Genomic DNA, 22,108 nt, shown 5'->3' with positions numbered 1-22,108 from the left:
GAAAACAACCTTCCTTCTCTCCAGTGGCTGCACTGGCAAGCTGCTCCAGCAGGAGAACCATAGGGCAGGAGCTCTCCAGCCCCCCGCAAGTCTTACAAGCCAGGCTACTTTCTTTTTACCCTCGCTTTGCACCCTACTCATACAGAAGTCCCAAGCTTTGGGGGCTGGATAGAGAGGGAAACTGAATAGAGAGGTCATTGAAATGTATCCTCCAGCTTAACAAACACTATTTTGGAAAGTTTCCTTAATATTTCTGAACTCCAATTTTAAAGGAGAGGGATTAAGAAGAATCATGCAGAAAGAAAGAAGAATGCACACAATCTCACGTGCGGAGCCATAAAGACATTTAAGAACAAGGAAGCAGGCTGGAGAAGGGACGCAATGAGAAATTATACAAACACAATTCCACAAAATGAAGGACTGCACCAGGATTTCAGGAATAAGAACGTATGTGTGAGATTCATTTTCAAAAAGCAACTTATTTGTCAGTTCAGTGGAGGAAAAAAAACTTGTGCAAATACACAAACAAAACAAAGTTTGATTTGGAAGAGTTTTAAACAGCCAAGTTAGTCTAAGAGAGAAAAGTAAACTACAGAACAGGAGAAAAAGTAATTAAGAAATATCTTTTGACATCTCAGCAAATGGTTTCCAAATTTTATTATTTTTCAAACTATTAAATCAATATAGTCTATTACATTAAAGAGTTTCTTATAAACTCAAATTTCTGGAGTCAGTGAAAGTGAATTTTTTGGTGAGTGTGTGCATGCTTGTGTGCATGTATGTGTGTTGGTCTTCATTGTTGCTCCTAAGCCTGAATTAAGCTTTTATTTGCCCTTGGGCAGAGCCCATCTGCCAGTAGGCTAGTCACTTTCTTCATGTTCAGAGGGCTTTTTTCCCCACAAGATTTTGAGTTTTCCTGTGAGATAGGTGTAACTTGCACATAACTTGCATCTCTTCATTTTATTCTCATATCACCCTGGGAAATTGGCATAATGTGCCCCCATCTTACCAGACATCAGAACTCAAAGGGCTCACACCCAAAATGTGTTGTTCTCAATTTTAGAGCAAAATCAGTGATGCAAGACAGACTACTTTTACCTTGGGTGCTATGCTCTTATAAGGCAAGCAAAGACATGAAAAAGGACTTTGGGGTGTGTTTAAGTCAGACAAGAAACATTCATTTGTATTAGTGAACTTCAGTCAGGAAACCAGCCAAGTGGGGATTCAGAAAGAAGGAACCTGTTGCTTTTCTTATAATAAAATGAATTGGGCCAATTAATTTTCTTTAGTTCAGGTTAAGCTCAACCATGGTAATTGGGAGACACACACACACACACACACACACACACACACATACCCTGTGGCCAAGATTTTCTTAATCATGATAATATGTTTGAATACTGGAAGAATTTTAAAATATGTGTTTGAAGACAGACTCTATGAGTCTATAATTGTTTAAAAACAAGATTTTTTTCAAAAAGAAGATAGACCCTATAAAGGAAACAAAAATGATGTTAATACCCTCAGACAATGCTGAAGTAAGTTAATGCCTATATTAGGGTGTGCCAAAAGAAAAAAAAAAGATAAAAGACATGAGGGGTATGGTGGCTGTACTCTTAGTTTATCTGTGTACCTATAAAAATCACAAGCCTACAAATGTAAGCTTTCTGTTAAAAATGTAAATTTGTATGTGACCATACAAGCATTGACTATGAAAGTATACAAAAACCAATTCCATGTTGCTAGATAAATTGCACACAGCCATTAACTTTCCTTTCTTAGCTATTCTACCCTAACTTACTTATTGTTTGCATGTAATGACATAAAACCAAGTACATTTAATTCTGTAGTTGTTTCCATAAATATGCCTACCATCTGATTATAAAATTTTTTTAAATTTACATTTAAGCCTCCTTAAAACTATACTATTTGAATTCTCAATATGATCCTGGAAATTTTTAATGCTGAAAAATCAGTGGTATTTCCTCTCCTTCAATCCTATGTTAGTCAGCCAAGAAGAGTCTCCCATCCTTGTCACAAAGCATTTTGATCAGCTATTTTAAAATAGAATCCAATGGAATCAGATCCAGAATGAGTGGGAAATTGCTCCTCCAATCAAGAGTTTATATTAATATGCTATTGTAGATACAGTAAAGCTGTCCAAATAAAAGTACATAAGGATCAAATCACTAAATGGGTTTAAGGAGACAAATATATGGCTAGTTTGTTATTGCCTGTCATGAGTTCTAGTTTGTTTTACTGGGGAAGATTCATTTCCCAATCACTGCAGTAAGAAGGAGGACATAAAAACTCAGACTACTTACTTTGATTGAGTTGCTTCACCGCAAAGAGAAGGGGTTCTTTGTTGTTTGGGGTTTTTTCAGCTTAAAATCCTGCAGCTAAAATTTAAATGCTATGAACTTTGTTATATGCAATGTGCAAGGTAAAACTCTTTCTCAGGATTTTTTTTTCCAAGTGAAATGTGCTCCAAATCAAATTCGAAATGTTACACCACTGTTCTTTATTAAAATACAACTACTTCTTTAAAGAAAAGTGGCCATTTCCAGGGCAGAAATTATCCGTTAGTCTCTTCTCAGTTTTTATCAGGAAGGAAGGAAAACAGACATTGAATATATGAATTCATAAGGCCTTTTATTGCTCAAGTGTCTTCAACAACTAATTTCCATGTTTTTCATAGCTCCCTTTGACAATGGTGAAGCTTCTAACTCATCTCTCTTAAATAAACGTTTTATAACGTTAACGGCCATTTTGATAACTGCTCATTTTCCAGTTACAAACTGGAAAGTACATATATTCTGTTCCTTTGAGACCATCACAGAAATGTGGGGGAAGCTTTCTAAAAGGAGAGACGTCCCGATTCCAGCAAAAGTTCAACACTGTTGGAGCTCAGTGTTTGGCCCAACACTGCAAGACAGAGCTGAAAGCTGAGGTGTGCCACTCTCTACCCGAGACTGTCACGAACGGGGCGAGAAAATCTTTCCTAACAGAGCAGAGGATGGTCCTCTGTTCCCACTTTTGTGTGTATCTTCCAAGAGAGTGGCAACTTCTGAAATTCCCTTTCACTTTCTCTGATCGCAATTCCCCACTGAGGCAGCCAGTGGTTTTTTTTTAATAATAATATCAAATGTTTATTTTTTCCAGCCTTATTGAGATATAATTGACATAGCCCGTTATTGAGTCAGTAATTCTGCCTTGGTACTGACATCAGGCCCCACTCAGAGTATGACTCTGCTGTCCCCCCTGGCAGATATGAATAAATAGCCTGATATCCAAGGCGGGAAAGTCACTTTAACTCCACATGTAAATGAAACATGAAATATACATATATATGGAAAATGCAGCAAAGAACTCTCTAGCACTGCATCTGGACCCAGGACAAGGCAGTCATAATAGATCTGCACTGACTCACACTTCCAGCTTAATCTGTGTCAGGCAGTTGTCCCACACTGCAATGATTGGGACTATTTCAAAGGACATTTGAGCACAGATAGATTATTAATTAATTGGGAGATTATAATACAGAATGTTAGAAAATACCCACTAATGATTCTGACTCTGTATGTCAAGATTCATCTTGTTCAAGAGTGAATAAGGGGACTTGCCTGGTGGCGCAGGGGTTAAGAATCCGCCTGCCAATGCAGGCGACACGGGTTCAAGCCCTGGTCCGGGAAGATCCCACATGCCGCGGAGCAACTAAGCCCGTGTGCCACAACTACTGAGCCTGCGCTCTAGAGCCCGCGAGCCACAACTACTGAGCCCACATGCCACAACTACTGAAGCCCGCGTGCCTAGAGCCCGTGCGCTGCAACAAGAGAAGCCACGGCAGTGAGAAGCCCGCGCACGACAACGAAGAGTAGCCCCCGCTCGCCGCAAATAGAGAAAGCCCGTGCACAGCAAAGAAGACCCAATGAAGCCAAAAATAAATACATAAAATAAATAAATTTATTAAAAAGAGTGAATAAGAGTAAAATAAAATAAATGAAATAAAAATAAAACCCTAAGCACAGTTATTTAGTAGTGAAATGAACACAGAGAAAGGGATTCAGAAAATCCCGCACATAGGCAGATCTATGATGCTCAGTTGAATATTCAAAACTGAACCTGGCATAAATTTCACAACCTCAGAGTGACTTGTTGGAATTTGCAAATTAAGCACAGAGATGGTATTTCCAAAAGAGACTTTGCATGCATTTTAGCTCTCATAATAAAAGAAAAATCTATCCAAATATATTGAACTCTTAAACAAAACAAAACAAAACAAGCCTAACAGTTCATCAAAAAATCAACAGCCAAAAAAGTCATAAAATTATTCAAGGAAATATTTTTCCTAGCGTTCAACAGCAGTGCTGAATATGAATTGCTAAGCTGTGTTGTTACCTCAAATTCTGAGGACTCTAGAAAGTGTAACCTACAGGAGAAATAAATCTGTGTGTGTGTGTGTGCAACTGGGTATAGTTTACTGCCAGCATAACTCATAGTGACCGACTTATAAATAAACTTTACACACAAACACATATCTGCTCCTACACTGTAGGAAGTTTAAAAATATACATGGGACTCATCTAACCATCCATAAACACAAAAATTGTGAAAACATATGTAGAGAAATGCAGTCAATCTAACTCCCAGTTTCCTGTGTATTTAATTGTTCTCCAGCTAGTTTTACACAAAACTCTGACATCTTGCCTTTACGTCATTCCAGCTTGGCAGGTAACTTCAGTAAAACCTCCATATTTAGAAATTTAGTGACATTCAGGATCTTAGCTTCCACGCCTCTCGTCACCTCCCCCAAATGAGAAGTTATTTGATGATAAATTCACCATCTTAGCCTAAGTTCTAAACAAGAAATCACCATAGGATAATTAAAAACACCCCATGAATCTCTTCTCTGCAAACTTAGGACACGTAACTGGTTTCGGTTCCTATTTCTTAAAGAGCATTCAGTCAATCCTCCTTAGAGGTTTCAGAGGAAAAGGAGGATTTTCCAAGACAGATAAGTTGAAATGATCCCGCTTTGATCTCAGTGGTTAAGAATCCCTCACAATGGAAGATGGCCACTGAGAGGCCGGGATCCCGGCCTTTTAATGCGTAACAATGGTATCAACAAACAGCTACTTAATCAATATTTGGCCAGAGCTGCTGAAAACTTCCTTTTCAGATTTTAATTCCTAGTTGTAAAACAACCCCAGAGCAGCCAGTGAGATAAGGCATTAAACTGACTGCTTAATTGCCTTTTACTGTCTTGTTAGTTATATATGTACATTCTTAATGGTTCTTTAATCTTTATTTACTCACATAAATAAGTTACCTGCCATAGGACTCCACCGAACTGAATCAACCTTCTCTGCCCCAGCCCTGGCCAAACTCTCTCACCGTTTATTGCTGTTGTTGAGGCTTTTAATATTCATTGGCTATTTATTTACGTACAATGTGAGCATTTAACCTCATAGTTAGGAAGGAATTTTTTTTCCCTTAAAATATATGTATTCATGAATGTTGAACCTGAGTTCGGTGGCAACGCTCGTATTCACCTGATTAATTTCCGCATATTCTACTCCCTGAACTGACGCGCCCTTGCTGGTTCCACCTCACCGCGCCGATGGCTTTTACTGCACAGCCCTGGGGACTCTTAAATGACCCTTCAGTAATTATTACCCACGTGAAGCCCCTACGTCCCCGCTCCTGTGCTATCAACAAGCAAATCAAACTTCAAAATAAACATAGAATTTCAAGCATTAGTTAGAAAATCTGCATGTTTTCAATAAGACTAGAAAGTGAGCCTACAGCCGTCAACCAAACAAAACAAACCCTCGAAAAATAAAACTACGATCCGAACTCGGGTGTTTCCTTTCAAATCGGTCCAACAGGAAAATCGTTACCGTTATCTCCTTGAAAAGAACACAGCGAGGTGTTTTAATTTAATGCAAGTTTTGATATTTCCAATACATTTTTAAACGGGTGATATTTCCTTGTTGAGTATTGTAAGGGCTTCAGAAAACATAAAATTTAACCCCAAAGACCAGAGACGACATTGGGGTCAAATTCGTGATTCTGACAAATGGACTCGGAGAGTGGGCCGTCCACTTTAATAAAGGTTCCGATGCCACAAACCTAAGATCGTATAGCCCGTGATTTTAATCTGTGGGAAAGTTCCTCCCTCCCCCGCCCCCGCCTGTTCCCCGCCCTTTGCCTCGCGCCAAAATGTCCTTCCCTGCTAACTTGAAGGCTTGCGGGTGGTGGGGGGTCCGGGGGGGCGGGTGAGGGAAGAAACGGTCTTCCGCTCCCCTCGATGTCAGTAGCACTCCCGTTAATGATAAAATGTTCTTTTCATGATTCCACTGGAAACGAAATAGTTCCAGGACTTTTAAAACTTCTGTACGTTTTTAATTGCTTAATCTTATGTCCCGCTGAAAAGTTGATGCCGTACTCGTTAATTTTAGAAAAGCTCCTAAGTTTACAAACTCAAGCAAAACTTTTGTCACCTTTACTTTCTCAAATTAAAAAAAGAAAAAAAGCACTGTTTTTCGTAAACATCAAATTGAAAGGGAGCGTTCAAAAAAAAAGGAGGGTAAGCTCCAACCTACCTATGCTTGGGGTCTCTTGGCTCAATCTTTGAAATTGTTGCAAACCTCCCACGCTCACTGGTGATTCTTAAAAGGGGTAAAGTCCTATGAAAGTGTATCTCCAGCCCCAATCAAAACATCAATTTGGCAATCTGGCCTCTCTCCCCCTGCACTCCCGAGCTGCCACTTCAAAGCCGCAGCAACAAGTCAGTAATTGTAACTTTGCATCTAAATATTTAAGCGAGAGTCTTGCAGTCGCGTGTCCATTTACAGTCCTCATCTGTGCTCTAATTCCATTACGGCACAAAGCAAAAATGTTTCCCAAAACTCACAAACAGGAAAAAGCGTCACCCTGCTGCTGCTGCCGCTGGAGGAGGAGGAGTTGATGAAGGAGCAGTTTCTATTGATTAGTCACTGCTTTTGTGTTAAGGGCTTTCTTTAAAATAAGAAAAAAATGGGGGGAGGCTGCAGAAATTTCACTAATGTGAGCCTCAGGCAAGGAAGGGGGAAAAAAGAGGAGAAGAAGAGGGCGGGGGAGGCGGGCTGTGTCTAGATGAAAGTGAGAAGGACATAAAGGAGGCAATTGAGTCGGCTGCAGCCCGGCGAGCTAAGCTTCGAGCCGGCCGGAGCGCAGGGGAGGGGGCGGCGCGGCGCTTTGGCGCAGGGCGCAGGAGTGGGGGCCGGCCCATTGTGGCGGCGCCCGCGGGCCAGCTCCGCAGCGCCGGGGGAGGAACAGAGACGCCTATTGAGTGGCCGCAGCGCGGGCCGTGCCCACAGCCCCGGTTGCCGCGACCGGGGCTAGGTTCCTACCGCTGCGCCTTCTCGGCTCTTGGGGAGAGGAAGGGTGTGTGGGGAGGGGGGAGGGGGAGAGATGAGGAGGGTGCTGGGGGTGGGTGTGTGTTCCTGGTTGCCCTACCCTCTCCTTCCATCCTGGCAAAAGAGCTGGAAGCAAAGATCCAGGAGGGGCGCACAGCATCTATTGCGCGCCTAGGGCGCACAGGCCTGAGCGCCCCGCGTCGGCCCGAAGCGAGGATCACGGCAAAGTTGGGAAGGTGAAAGAGGCCATCCAGAAGAAAGGACAAGACCCTGGAGAGGAAAACGAGGGCCGTTCTGACCTCTTTCGGGGGTACCTCTCTCCCTGTGTCCCAGTCTCTGACAAGTAGAGAGAGGTACTCGGGAAAGCCAGTCTCAGAAACATCCGGCAGGCCGGAAAGGAAGCTGGAACCTCCAGAGAGAGCGCGCCGCCCTGATCATGACACCTAAACGTCCCTCCTCAGCCAGGCTCCTCCTGCCCGGCCTGGGAGCTCAGAGCCCTTTATCAACTTTCAGTCTATTTTCCAAGCGGGGCAGCCTGGGACTTTTGCGGCCCAAAGGATAGAGGGAATTTTTTTTTTTTTTGAGGTTTCTAAACTTCCCTTCAAACTACACTCCACTCTGTCCTTTCTCTGGGCCCCTCTTGTCCTCCAGGGCTCATCTGGAAAGGGAGCTAGAGGCACTGAAGAGATTGACGCTGCATCTTCCCTGACAACCCCAAATTAAATTAGACTTCAGCCTCCGAGTTGTGTGTATGTGTGTGTTTTCAACGGTTCAGCCCCCTCTGGGGAGAATACTCTGATTTTAAAAATGGTAGCAATTGCCCTTGAATGGCAGCGGGCCCAGCTAGACGGCCCAAAAGACTAGAAACATTTTGTAGGTGAAATGGCCACTTTTTCCACGCTGGAAAGTCCATAAAACTTCCTGGCGCAGCAGCTATTGGGGCTCATTGAATAATTCATCCCTCATTGCAAGCCCATAATGTCTATTCTCGGCCCTTTGTGGGGCTGTTTTCTCTTCTTTTCTCCTTGAATTATAAAAAGGTTGCCTTCCTTTGTTCACATCAAGCTGCTGCGAGCCGGAGCTTTGTCTGGGCCGAGCTAAAGTGTGAGTTTCAATGGACTCTCCAGGCTTTGTCTCCCAAGTTCATCTCCAAGTGTAGATTGTGTAGAGAAGGCCTTCTTTGTAAAAGCTGGAAAAGTTGTACAAATGTTTGACCAGCTCATTTGGGGCGTTTTGTCTCCTGGGCCTCGGTTGCCGGTGCTGAGAGGGAGCTGTCGAGCTGCGGAGCAGGCGCCTCCAGCAACAAGTAGCAAAGCCTTGCCACCCTTCACCCCCCCTTCCCAAGCCTCTCCTACCCTCTGGGCTCATCGCCCCGCTGCCTGCAGGGCCCCGTTAGGTTTGGGGTTGGCTGGTTTCTTGCCTTCCTCCCTCCCCAGCACCTCCATGATGCATCTAGACCTAGAATAAAAGCTGGGTGTCTTCTCAGAGACCAGGGCAGAAACGCACCCCTCCAAAAGGAAGGGCTTAAACTGAGTCCATGTGAGGCCCCTGCTTTAGAAGGAGGGAAGCAACAGCACATGTATCTCCCCTGACCAACCTGCCATGGGTTTTGGTGTCTTTTCTTGATTGCCTGTGTGTGCCGGGGCTTCTAGGCACCTGTTTATCGCTGAAATCTGTGGTTCGGATTTATAACATTGAAATCTGGGTCCCTTCGAGGTTGTGTACAGAGTTTGCATTGATTTGTAAAGCTGCCGCTCCGGAGGGCCAGCGGTCCGCCCCGGAGCTGAGCGATGAAGGTAGAAGAAGCGACCACTTTCCCGACCCACAGTCCTACCCTGGATGCCACCGGCTGAGGGCTCAGGCCCAGCTGGTCGAAATGGGTGACCGCTCCAAGCCCACCTGGAGAGCCGCCTGCCCTTCTAGGGCAACTCAAAAGTCAACTCAGCCCAACGAAGTCCCGGCCCCGGGCAAGGGAACGCCACGCATGGGGGAGGGGGTCACCTGGCAACTCCCGGCCCTTTGCGCTTTGGAGGAGGCGCAACCATCCCCAAGGCCAAAAGTGCTGAGACGCAAAACGGCTGAGACTCTCCTGCTGCCGTGAACCCTTCCAGGTTCAACTCCCACGGGGTTGGCTTTCTTTTGTGGGAGTGGGCGTACCTTTAGAGTCTGAAGACAACCCGCCGGCTGCACTTATGACTCCGCGGGGGAGATTTCCTCTTGAGGCTGACAGATCGCAGCCAACAAGAAGACAATGGTCCGCACCCCTGGGCGGAGGAAGGGTGCCGGCATTGCGAGCCCAAGAACCCAGAGCCCCTCGGTTTGTAACCCAGAGCTTAGGCTTGTTTTACTTCCCAGACACGCACAGCTCAAACCCTACCGCATTTGAAAACCAATTTAAAACAGACAAAAAAACCAGCCAACTTACAGATATACATTTATAAGGCAATCAATGTGTTGCAACCTTGGGACCTCACTACCTTAAAGAGTTTTGAGTCTCTCTCTCTCTTGTCCTCGTTCCCGTCCCTCTCCCTCTCTCCCTCTCTGCGCCCCCCTCCTCTGATGTGGAAACCCCTTTGGAGACCCGGGCCTTTCCTAAGGGCGGAAAAAGTTCCTTTAACCTCCGGAGGCTCACGGACTGCCCCCAGCCTCACAACCGCTCAGAGACGCCCAGTCCCGTACCCCAGAGGGCAGCAGGGTGGCCCCGCACCCAGACTGCAATTTGCAGGTCTGCCTTCCGTGGGGCTGCGAGTGGTGTGGAGGAAAGGTTTAAAGATAGAAGGAAAAAAGAAAAGAAAAGATTTTTGTGTTCACTGTAAGTGCGTCGTCTCTGGTCTTTCACTTGAACGCTCTTACCCGGGTGCAGGGGACATGAGCGAGAAGGGACCTTGACACGAGCGGCGCCGCGCCGCCCTCAGGACCCCAACGTCAGAGCGCGGAGTCCGGGGAGGCGCCGGTCCCCAGGGCGCCGCCCAGCGCGCCGCCGCTTACCTCGTTCGCTCAGGATGCCGTCGATGCTGTGTTTCGCCTTCTTCTCACTCTCCTCCGCCTCCTTCCTTTCCAGGTCGGCCTCCTCCTCCTCGCCTTTCCCGAATTTACTCCTCAGGATGCGGCTGATGGAACTCACTGGGGGCGGAAGGAGGAAGGGGGCGCTTACGACTGAGACGTGCAGGGCCGCGCTGCAACGGGCCCCCCGGCCCCCGGTCGGGGTACGGGTGGGGGGCCTAGAAGGCCCGCCCTGCACAGCTTGCTTCTGCCTCCTCCGGCGTCTTTGGGTATCCTCGTCCTTCTGCACCCACCCCCTCACCCTCCCACGCATACCCCCCATCGCATAATCGGCCTCTAGGGACAGCGAGCCGGGAGCCTGGAAAGCTCGCACCTCCAGGTTAGGGCCGGGAACCGCGGTCTCGGTCCGCTCTCCCCAGTAGGAAGTTTCCCTCCTAGACTCCACAGACGGGTCTCTAGGTCTCCAATCTAAGAGATTTCTCGCGCCAGCCACACTGCACCGCCTCAACCTCAAGGCATTGCGCCCCGTGGTTCGCGGTAAAGGCAGGAAGAACCAGAGAGGACCCGTCCCCTGCAATTCAACGTTTTTCTTTTTTCTTTCTTTCTTTCTTTTTTTTTTTTTTTGAGGCCATAAAGGGTTTAAATTTCAACTGCAGGATCGTTTCCTATTGTAAAAGTCAAAAGAAAATGCACTCTCCCCCATTTATTTTTTCCAGATTCCAGTCTGGTAAACAAATCCATGCTCCGAAACATCTCGTTCTCGCAGGGGGGAAAAGGGAGTTTCCTTTTAATTAAAAACAAACCCGCGCGCCCTCGCCCTCGCTTGCACTCGCCCCTCTTCTCCCTCCGCCTCCCCCTGGCCGCCGGGGGCACCGGATGGGCCCTGGGACTCTCGGGAAAAAATCCCGGCCGTTGCCGAAGCCTCCCCTCCTTGGCGCGCACGGTGAAGTCTCGGTTGGCGCGGCCCCATCTCCCTTCGGTTAGGATTACCAAAACATTTGTTTCTTTTTAAGAGGGAACATCAATATTAATAAACGCTTGGCCTCCGCCTCGCGCTTCCTGCCCTGCCTCTTCGACAGAAATCCTCTTTGGGGAGCCCTCAGCGGCGGTCTCTCACCCCCAGGACAAGCAGCTCATCACTCCCTCCATAAAACGCCAAAAACGTCTAGCTCGTAAATATTTCAGAGCCCTGGGAGGGGCCGTCTTCCGATCGCCCAGATCGATCATTGGGGTGATGATGGTTCAGATGGCCCGCCCGGATAATAGCGACTCACGCCTTGCCCCAGGAAGACGTTAATGAGCCTGGTACCTGAGGGTACGGTGTTTCGGTCACAGACCGCGTCCTTGAGTAATTTGTCTCGAATTTCCCAGCTGAACATGCCTGGGTTCTCTCTTTTGTATTCCTCAATTTTCTTCTCCACGTCAGGCGTTGTCACCTGCTTTAAGAGAACAGGCAGGCAGGCGTTGGTACCCAGTCCTCCGGGCCAGATGTGGCGGCCGCACCGCCTCGGGCCTGGAGCCACGCTCCTTCTTGCGCCCCCTGGGAAGGTCCCTCTGCTTAGCAAAAGGACCCCTGCTCTCTGGGGCAGTGTACTTTAGAAAGGGGCAGAGAGGAAACCATACCACCCGGAAGCAGCCTGGGAACTCTTCTCCCCAGATCAGCCCCTCAATCGGCTTAAAATAAGAAGAGGTATGACATATTGGAAGGGGTGTACTTTCTGATCCATGGAAATAAAGAAAGGCAACCCCTTACACTGAACCAACACGAAAACGAAACTAAAAAAGGAATGCTTGAAAGAGGAGCAGAAAAATCAAGTTAGATCTGCAACTTGGGCCTTTCCAAAGAAGCACAAGATTTTAGCTAAGGTGAAGACCAAAATGAAACGCAAAAGGTGAGTGTCCAGGTTTTTAAAAAATTAGAGAGGATAGCAAATATGGATAATTTTAGAGACTGGCTCTTTTTTTCCCAATAAAAAGAGTTTCCAGAGATTCTTAGAGAGGTTGCAAAGGGGACTGGCATGGCAGGAGGAGAGGCGGTTGTCTGGAAGTCTTCAGTTTACCAGAACCCTCCTTTTGGTTTTGCCCTGTGGCAACTAGAAAATTATATTGGATTTTCCCCACATCCAGAAGAAAAGGCAGACCGTATACAATCCCCTCCCACTCAGCCGTAGCCAGTGTGATTCTCTTTCCTCTTTTAAGGAGAACCAAAATAATTTGAGGATAGCACCAAAGTACCTTTTAAAAGCCAAGTCATTGGCTCATTACAAAGAAAACAAATCACCCTGGCTTTTGACTCCTTGAAGACAATTTGGACTGGAGGCGACTGGGGATGGGAGTTGGGAGAGAAACCATTAAAAACCAAAAGTGGCTCCTTGGATTAGTTTTGGAAAAGGCAGTGCAGTGGCTGGGAGCTGGGATGATGCTTGGGGAAGAAAGCAGCAACAGGTGGCCACATACAGCTTGCACACTTTGGGTGTTTGCCTATTAAAATAATTTGATGGGGATTCCAGGACTCTGAGGCATAAAAAACAAATGCTTTATCACCTTTGCAAAAAGGCTGGAGTTTTTCCTTAGCATTTATCAAGGAGCGCCAGCTAAGACAGCACTCTAGCCACTTCCCTTCAACCCCCAATACACACACACACACACACACACACACACACACTCACACACACACCTTCTCAGATTTAGAAAAACTCCTCAGAAAGCCCCAGATGGCCATCCTTGCCCCCTGCCCATTCTTCCCTAACTCGGGACACTGAAGGCAGGAGGCCTCCAGGGCCAGGACCACGCGCTCACCTTGGGCTTGCTGCCACCGATGGCGCCGGGACGGATGGAGCCTGTCTCCTGATATCTACACAGGATCTTAGAGACACAGCCGTGGGACACACGCAGCTGGCGGGAGATGACACAGGGCCGGATGCCATGGTGGGCCATCTCCACGATCTTGTGACGGATGTGGTTGGGTAGTGGCCTGCCGTTGATAAATACACCGCCAAGTTGGTTGACCCGGCCCTGGCCGAGGGGGGTGGACACTGAGAGCAGAAGGCGAAGAGAGAGACGCACAGAACGTCATTTCGGGAGAGCAGAGAGCAGCCCAAAAGATGAACCCACCTAATTTCTCACTCCTCTGGCCAATCGCCATGTTACAGCCTCAACACCGAAACTGCTCCATTCAGGCTCCCAGCCCCAGACCCTGTTTCAACTACACTTGTTCAAATTATTAAGCAATTCAGGGGCACATAATCTTGTGTGAAGGGAACAACCAGGGCAAAATAACTCGCTCCAGTGAAATTGTCTTCCCTTTGGGCCCAGGAAAGGGGACAACTTGTGCAGGAAGACTCTGAGGCTGGAACAGCCTCCTGGCAGAAGGATGCTCACCCAGGCCTTCTCGAAGTCGCACTAAACCCTGTCTAATTGGGGCAGCTTTCTTTCTAGGGCAGTTGGAGGAGCTGACAGCCCTTCGGGTTTCTGGCTAAGAGGCCCGCAGCCAAAGGTCAAAGAGGGTCCTGAAAGCAAGCCGCAGGTGTCAGTACGTGTCACCTGTTACACCTCGGGACAGAGGCGACAGTCGGGTCTGCTCGCAGGTCCCCTCGCCTCCGCTGGTGCCCTGGATATTACATCCTACTCTGGACCGAGGGCCAAGGCTAGGCGCCACCCGGTCAGCATCCGGCTCGGGCGCCTCAACCTCTCCAATTGCCTAGAAAGTTTCGGGCTTGCAAATCCTCTTGCCTCCCTGGGATTCCAGAACCTTCAGGCTAACTGAAAGGCAGTTCCCCAAACAGGTGGTGGAAACTTCGAGATGCCGCTGGAGATGAACGGAATTCTAATTAATGAATCAATTAATACTACATTTTCCAAACTCCACCACAACTTTGCCGCGGCAAGAAATTCCTTCCGGAATTAACAAAAGTTTAGCAAACATGGGAGCAACCGAGACAGTTTTGAGATGCCTTCGGGTGGACAAAATGCTGAGGAGTCGCTTTCTGGTGCTCAGAAGCCGCCTGATCCTCTCCCCACCACGGCATTTCCAAAACAACAGAGGAAAGCGGAACGGCCCAGGAGCAGGCCTGACGGCCAAGCTCCGCGTGGAGTTGAGAGAAGGGCGCTTCGTTTGCCCAGAGAAAATCGAGTCGGGATCTCGCCCGAACGTTCCCTCCTGGGGCGGGGGTACCCCGGGAATGGGCTCCTGGACGCGCCAAAGGAGCCTGTGGAGACCCGGGGCTGGGTGGAGCAGCCCCGCCGCGGCCCCGGGATCTGGGCGGCGCTGAGGCCCTTTCTTACCTTCCAGCGGGAACCCGCTGCGCGGGTAGTTCTGCCCCGGGCCCGGCCGCATCATCCTGGGCACAGCTCCAGCCAGTGTGGTCATCCTGGGGACAGCGCCGCTTGGAAATTATATCCAGGTGAAGGCGAAATAGAAAGACGAGAGAGGCGCTGGTGACCCTCGGCAACTCCCCCGAGCGTGGAGAGCCCCTCCCCAAAAAGACTGGAGCGAGAGGAGGGACACGGGGAGGGGGTTGCTCGCTCCTAGTCCAAAGAGAGGCTCGAGGTGGAACCGGGGAAAGGGGCGGGCAGGGAGGGCCCAGAGTCCAGGATCCCGAGCCCAGGGCGGAAAAGTTTGGTGAGAAGCTGGGCGAGCGGCCCCGCGGCTGGGAGCGCTGGGGAGGGGGCTCGGAGCGCCGCGACGAGCCGAGGCGGGGGGGCCGGGGGCGGTGCGCGGCCGGCCTGAGTCTCCTCCCGTCGTGACACCGAGTGCGGGGATCCGGGCTCGGGAGCATTTATTAGTTCTTTCACCCAAAGCTTGGTCAGGAGCCCTGAGCTGCGATTGGCCGACGGGGAGACCGTCCCGGGTGGCGGAGACACGCGCTGATTGGGCGACAGCGGCCACTTTCTTTTCCCATCCCCGGCGGCGCCGAAGCCTCAGCAGGCCCGGAGAGGAACCTGCGCTGCGCCTCTTCCCCGGGAAGAGAAGGGTACACCCACGGAAACAGGGAGAGACAGTCCGAGGGAGATGGCAGCTGCTGAGACTGGAGAGGGGTCCGCGTCTGTCTGTCTGTCACTCTATGTGTGTCTCTCTCCTTGACTTCCTATTTCTCCGTCTCCTTATCTCTCGGTGTGTATCTCTGTGTGTCTTTCTCTGTCTCTGACTCTTCCTCTCATTCTCTCTCTCTGTGTGTCTCTATGTCTCTGTTCTTCTCCCTGCGGCTCTGCCTCGCGCCCATTTTTCTTGGCTTACTTGCCAATGAAGGGGGTGCAATTACAATAATAAGGCATTGGAGCCCCCAGACGTCTTTAGTCTTCCTTCCTCTGGTCCATGCCCCTTGGCATAGGCTTATTATGAGGGTCTTCCCTATGGGGTTCCTCTCAGGAAGAGTCCAGAGTGTGCTGATAAGTTCTTTTGTCTTCACAGTCTGGGGGCAAGGATGGTGTGAAGCTTAGGTAGTGGCTGGAGGCCCCAGTACTGGTTGGTTGAAGGCTGGGGAAGGGAGGAGAAAGAAAAAGGTCTCCTCTTCTTGATTAAAAAACCCTCTCTAGGAAGCCCCAGCTCTAAATCTGGAGGTATAGATTTCCCAATGCTTTGGCATTGGGGAATGCATCTATATGTTAAAGTTTTGCCCGGCTGCAGCATTTGTTCTCAGGAATTTATTATGGTATTCAGACTAAACTGCTGGAAAAATAAAAGGAGCAAAGTCTTGGCTAGGAGCTGAAGTGTCCCCAGCAGGATATGACGCCAGGAGTGTTGTAAAGACTGTCTGTCCTTAGAGAAGGTGCTATTGTGCATAGCCTTTTATTTATAACTTGGTAAGTGCCAGCGAACTCGCCTCCTTTACACCCCCGAGTGCCAGCCCCGCGCTCAGCACTGCGCTTTATTCGCTCGAGTCTATTCAAGGACTGTCACTCGGGGCCTGCGAGGTATTCAGGGCCTTAATCAATCAAAAGGATGAGAATCAGGCAGGTTTTTCCCTTTGAAATAAAGGAAACAATGACTTCTGGGCTTCAAGTTCCCCCTTTTCCTTTTACGATTTTTGAATTTTTTCTGCACTGGAGTTCTCCACCCACTCTCTCCTTCCCCTTTCCCTTAACTCACTTGACAGTTTTTACATGAACTCGGGCCCCCAAACCCAACTCGCCACCCCCTAATTAAGGCAAACTAAGAAGGCAAGATGGAGGGGGGAGTATAGCTGCTCAACCGACTGCGAGTTGGCTCTTCAAAAATCCACTCGCAAGTGGGAAAAGCAGGCAGCTTTCAGCTCTGCCCAAAGTAAAAAGGTTTGGTTGACCCTCTGAGCAAGGGGAGACCAGCCTCTGGAGACACCAGAAAAAGTCTGGACATGCCCTCACCCACCCAAGTGGGGAGGGCCCCACGTGCATTCATAGTACACAGGAGGGACACTGCTTAGAATGCAGCCCTGTTTAACCTGGTTTTACATAAAATGATTCAATTTGTCAAGGGGACAACTTTCTCAGTTCCTTTTTGCACACTTGAGAGCCACAAAAGCCTGTGTCCTGTTTCCTAAGCTACTTCTCGAGCTAGACTTTTTCCAAGTTTTCTGTCTCCAAAGACTGAGTGGAGCGGCCAGAGCACTTTCTAGGGTCACCCGTCCTTGTTGAAGGAGGGAGACCCCAAAGTGTGTTTCAAGAGGGCAAATACAGACTCAACTCACAGTTCAAAGGAACCCTGGGACCCGCGGCAACGAGGGTTTAAAGAACGTCCAGGACTGAGTCTCATTTGTTTGGGAGCCGAGGGCTACGTCTTCAAGCCCTCCCCATGGACCCGGTGCTCTCCCGCGGGGCGTTCTCTCTCTCGAGAGCCTGCGGATGCGGGAAGGGATGCGCTTGCCGCAGACTCGCTCTCCCGGGTTTCGCATCCTCCCAATTGTAGAGCCGGGAGGACCTTTGAATGGAGGTGCTGCAGGTTGAAATGGATTTCTTCCGAGGGCCCATAGGTGCCCATCCAGTAGGCGCATCCATAAACCGACCACCACTTGCTATAAAAATGTACAAATGGAGACGGGGGCGCGGGGGGGCGGGGAGGGGAGGCTGGCGGCCGGCAGCCCGGGAGTCTCTTTGCTGGCCTCTCCCCTGCCAGACCTCTCTGAGGTATATATGTAGCCAGAAGATTAACTCGGCTCTTCCTCGGCCTGGCAGCAGCCAGAGGACCCTGGAGACCCAGAGACGGGTGGGTGGGCATCCTCAGGCTCCTGGCAGCTGGGCCGGTCGGGCTGCGGGGTCACTTCCGAATTCCCCAAATTCCCTGAGGTTGGTATCCCCGAGGTCTGACTTGGGAGGGCCAGGACAGCGATGCTGGCTGAGACTCCCTGGCCGGTGGTGCCCACTCGTAGTCAGGCCAGACCAGGAGGGGCGGGGAGGGGGAGGCGGGGCGGGGAGGGGAGGCGGGGTGACCAACAGGTCACTGGAGGGCGGGGTAGTTCCCGATTTCCCAGACTGGTTTCTAAAGAAAGCACCCGATTCTACACTCCAGCCACTCCTTCCCTATCTCGGAAGCTTGGGCCTCCCCTTACTTCTTTCCAAAGTCTCTCTGGAAGCCGAAGCTACACCCACACCTGACTCCCCGGAGGAGGAAGGGGATCTCCACCAGGGCACCTCCCCTGCCGGGAACCTGTGGGCCCTGGAGTCCCCATTCCACTCGCGGGCAAAGGAGTAACCCTGCAGTGGGGTTTGGAAGGCGGGCGCCTGGCCCTGCAGCCCTGAGCCCAGGTTTGGGAGACAGTATCATTTCCTCAGACTGACAAATTACCCAGAGAGCAGCCAGGAGAGTCTCCAGCACAGTTCTGTGAAGGAACTGTGGTGTCCACCCGCACGTGCACTTGCAAAATGAAACTGGATCCCTGAGGACAACAGTAGGATAATTCGACCCCAAAAGGAAAATAACTTGCAGCTGCTTCCTCTGCCCCCAGTTTCAGAGGCACCTCAGGTGAAATAGATAGCGGCTGCCCCTCCAAGTCTGTGGGGAGAATGCCCGGTTCACTAGAAGTCCCTCCCTCCCCGCCAGCTTGGATGCGTGGATCTGCAGTCCAGTCAGGTTGAGTGGAATCTGCTTTGGGCCAAGTGACACCCTTCAGCCCACAGCCCCGCACTTGTGGACCCCAGGCCACAAGCGTTTCATGGCCCACGGACTTCTTGGGCCTCCGAGAGGAGAGAGACCACTTCATTCTAGCCAGACACAGGCCTTAGGAGGAAATTATGAGCTGTGTAAAATAATGTCCCTGAACTGGAGGTGGGGGTGCCTTATCTGGAGGGTGTAGCCTCGCGGGGATGCGTCCCAGGGTCGCAGGCATCACTCAGGACGCAGTCCGAGGTTCGAGCAAACGCGACGGGAAACCCTCAATTCCGCGGAAAGGTTTTCCCGCGTTCACCGGGAGGAAATCAAAACGCCAGATCCTGACCACGCGCTTCTTGGCCGGATACCAGATTGGTGATTGCTGGGCTTAAACCCGTGGCCCATCGCAGCGCCTGGCTTAGCGACCGTGATCAGGCCCCCAGCTGTTGTTTGTCCAAAGCTTTGGCGCCGCTATTCTCCCCCACTGGAAAATTAGTCGGGATGGGGTCGGATTTAGGGACTGGATGGGGATCTGCGCATCGCACTGAAATGTGGTGTGGGCCAGCCGCAGTGGTTTTGTCCCCGCGGTGCCCCTGTAGCTAGGGAAGCGGCCCCAGAACGTGTGACCGGGTTCTCAATAAAGAACATATGGTTTGTGAGAAAAGAAGGAAGAAGGAAAAAGAGGAAAGGAAACAGAAGGGAGAGGAAGAAGTGAGGTGTAAAAAAATATTTTTTGAAAGGCAGTGAGGGAGGGAGAGAATGAATCTCACAGCAGCTTGTCTCCTACAAGATGTTCATTTGGTTCTGCAAAAATTATTTTTATGCAAATAAGGAAGACAAGATGCCAGAGTCTGGGAGAGGGGGGAGAGGTGTCTCATAAAAAATAGAATACATACTCTCTAACCTTCAAAAAGTGTTTTGCCCAACTCGGAAAGGGTGTGTGTGTGTGTGTGTGTGTGTGTGTGTGTGTGTGTGTGTTGGGGGGGTGGGTGTTGAAGTTTACCAAGAGAAATTCGGTAACTGCTCTGCTGGTTTGTGTATGAGATGCCAGCACACAGGGCCGCGTTTGAAGGGATCCTGAGGTGGGAGAGGGGAGGTAAAGATTTAGGGGTCTTGGAAAGCGGGTACTGGCTGGCATTGGGGGCAGCCTGGGCCTTGAGGAGGAGAGGAAGTGCACAGGCCAGATCTGAAGTGGGGTGGGAGCCAAGCTGGGGACGTGGACCTGAGGGCTGGGGGAAGCGGGAGGTCTTCTGGGTTTCCTTGACGTCTGGAGCAGAACGAAGAGCAAGTGACCACGCCAGGAACTCCTGCCCCAGGGTGCCTGGGGGCGCTTCTGGACACGAAGTGCCCGGACTGTGTGTTCCGCTGGTGTGGGGCGGGAGAGGCGTGGAGGGGACGGAAGGGGAAGCAGTGGAGGGGGTGGACTGACAGGCCTTTCGCTTTGATCAGGCCAGGTCTCTCTCGGACTCCGCCGCGGCCCCGGTGACTGCGCCAGCGCCATGAGCCGCCATCGCCTCTCGGCCTGAATCCCTTCAACCCCCGCAGCAAGTTTCTCTGCCAGGTGGATTTTAGAGGGAGAAACGGGGGGCGGGTGACACAAGGAGCAAGAAAGATCTGGGAGGCTGTTCAAACTCAGGGTATCGAGCTGAGCCACAGTGAGGTCCCGGGAGCCTAAGGCGGCAGAGCTGTGAGTGAGTCCCTGACCTGCGGTTCCCAGGTTTTAAAAGCGGGTCGGGAGCGGGGACTGCACAGCCAACTCGGAGGAGTAAACGCAACAGGTGCGCGGAGCTGGAAGACACCAGGTTGCCGTGAGCGGGAGACCGGGCGAGACTTGGCTAAAGCCCGAGGAGGGCTGGCAGGGACGGAAGAAGATGATTAGGAAGTGTTGTGCGCAGTCCGCCTCCCGGCCACGCCCCCCCACTTCGGAGCGGCCCCTGGGAGCTCACCTGGTACGAGGAGAGGAGGGGTCCCTTGCCCTGGGATACGTCATTTCCTGACCCCCTCCACCCTTTCAAAGGTGGAGGGGAGGAGGAAAAGAGGAGGGAGAAAGAAAGAAAGAAAAGAAAGAAAGAAAAGAAAGAAAGAAAGAGAGAGAAAGAAAAAAGGAAGGAAAGAAAGAGGGAGGGAGGGAGAGAAAGGAAAGAAGAAAAGAAAAGAAGTCACCACAACCAAAATAGGCTGCCTCAGCCCTTCCAGTCTCTAGATAGGACTTACACTAGGTTCCTTCCTAGGTCTTAAACTTTTTCTCCATCTCCCTTCCCCCAGGAAAACACCTATTTCTTCATCTAAACAAAGTTTCTCTTTTGGGGGATGAACCTTTCATCTAACCTTGGGTTTGCGGACAAGGAGTGGAAGAAAACTTTTGATTTAGAAGTTTAGAGTAAGGAGAACCCTAAGGGAAACCCCTGAAAGGATGAAAACTGACCATCTCGAACTCAAAGTGATGGGAAGGGGCGGCCAGGAGAAGTCTGAGCTGGAGCGAGCGCTGGACAGAAGTGCAGACCCAGCCCTAATCGGCTGCCCAGAGCCCTGCCACAGACAGCTGTCCCGGGTCCCCTCGGTGGTCCCAGGTGCAGGTCACCCTCGTGGCCTTTCTTTTTTTTTCCCCAAGAAAGCCCCGCGAGAGGCATCCTGGTCCCCAGACCCCCAACGCCCAGCCCCGGCCAGGAGTTAAGACAAGTAGCCCCGAGAGGAATGAGCTTCAGAAAGCCTTTCTTCTTCTTTTCATTTCTAAACGAAATCTAATACTATCTGGCTGCAAAAATATATGTCACTGGACCAGAGTCTGAAAGGTTAACATTTGGATGTGTAGGAAATGTAATCTGCATGGCTAATTGATTCCCAGTGTATCAGTTTAAAGGATAAAGATCAATATCTACATGATGGATATTGTATTAATAGGGGCATAAATAAAGGCCGAAGAGTCGTTACGAAAACCTTTGAAGCCGCTTCCCGGCTCCTGGGCCCTCCACGCTGCCGGCCACTCGCGGCGTCCCCCACCCGCCCGCCCCCAGCCCCTGCTGGGTGGGAAGCACTCGGTCCCCACACCCGGAGGAAATGTTTCCGGCTAAAGCGGGAGTGTTTTAATGCAGCGAACCTCAAGAGAGAGACGGCCCTTTTCTCCTAGGCTGTAGCAGGTGGACAGTAAGGCGGGAGAGAGGGAGGTATTTTAGCAAAACACACCGCTAAGACGCTTAGAAACAGACACAGAAGACCCACACAGGGACATACACAGTCACACACGTTCGCACACGCACAGGCACATAGAAATCCACGCACAGGGATACATAGCCACACAGACACACAAACATCCATCCCGAGATGGGTTCACACACGCACATGCCCACGCGCGGGGTGGCTTCCCAGCCTTTCCTGAGCGCCTTTGGCCTTAGGGATGCGGAGCTGGCCTCTTCTTCCCGCAGGCCCCTCCCTGAGAGCACCGAAGGGAGCCCCGGCCGAGCCCCGGATCAGTGATCCCCGCCTCTGGAAGCCCCCTCTGGACGGGAGGGGGAGCGGTAAGGAGGTGCAGCGGGGAGCGAGCCGGAAGGAGCAAGAGAGGGGAGTGCCCGCCAGGTCCCCAACGCCCTTTGAGGAAAGGGAGGGCCCCCCCGAGCTAGAGTGATGGCAGACTGTGGGAGGGGGT

The 22,108-nt window shown here is 50.4% G+C and overlaps 1 protein-coding gene across 2 annotated transcripts in view; it reads right to left on the bottom strand.

Annotated features, from left to right (window-relative positions):
* The window catches only part of PAX3 (paired box 3), a 94,117-nt gene extending 79,345 nt beyond the window's left edge, over positions 1–14,772 (bottom strand). Inside the window, exons 1-4 of one of the 2 annotated variants that reach the window (XM_060106501.1) lie at positions 14,688–14,772; positions 13,203–13,438; positions 11,713–11,842; positions 10,389–10,523 (exon numbers count right to left, since the gene is read on the bottom strand). In XM_060106501.1, coding sequence (XP_059962484.1) covers positions 10,389–10,523; positions 11,713–11,842; positions 13,203–13,438; positions 14,688–14,772 — 586 coding nt within the window. The remainder of the gene's footprint in view (positions 1–10,388; positions 10,524–11,712; positions 11,843–13,202; positions 13,439–14,687) is intronic. The other variant, XM_060106502.1, reaches the window with a different exon arrangement.
* Positions 14,773–22,108: the final 7,336 nt, after the last annotated feature.

This window comes from Mesoplodon densirostris, chromosome 8, assembly GCF_025265405.1.
Source record: "Mesoplodon densirostris isolate mMesDen1 chromosome 8, mMesDen1 primary haplotype, whole genome shotgun sequence".
Classification (NCBI taxonomy): Eukaryota; Metazoa; Chordata; class Mammalia; order Artiodactyla; family Ziphiidae; genus Mesoplodon; species Mesoplodon densirostris.
The sequence above is the reverse complement of the archived record's forward strand: the minus strand, read 5'-3'. Positions and strand labels throughout refer to the sequence as shown.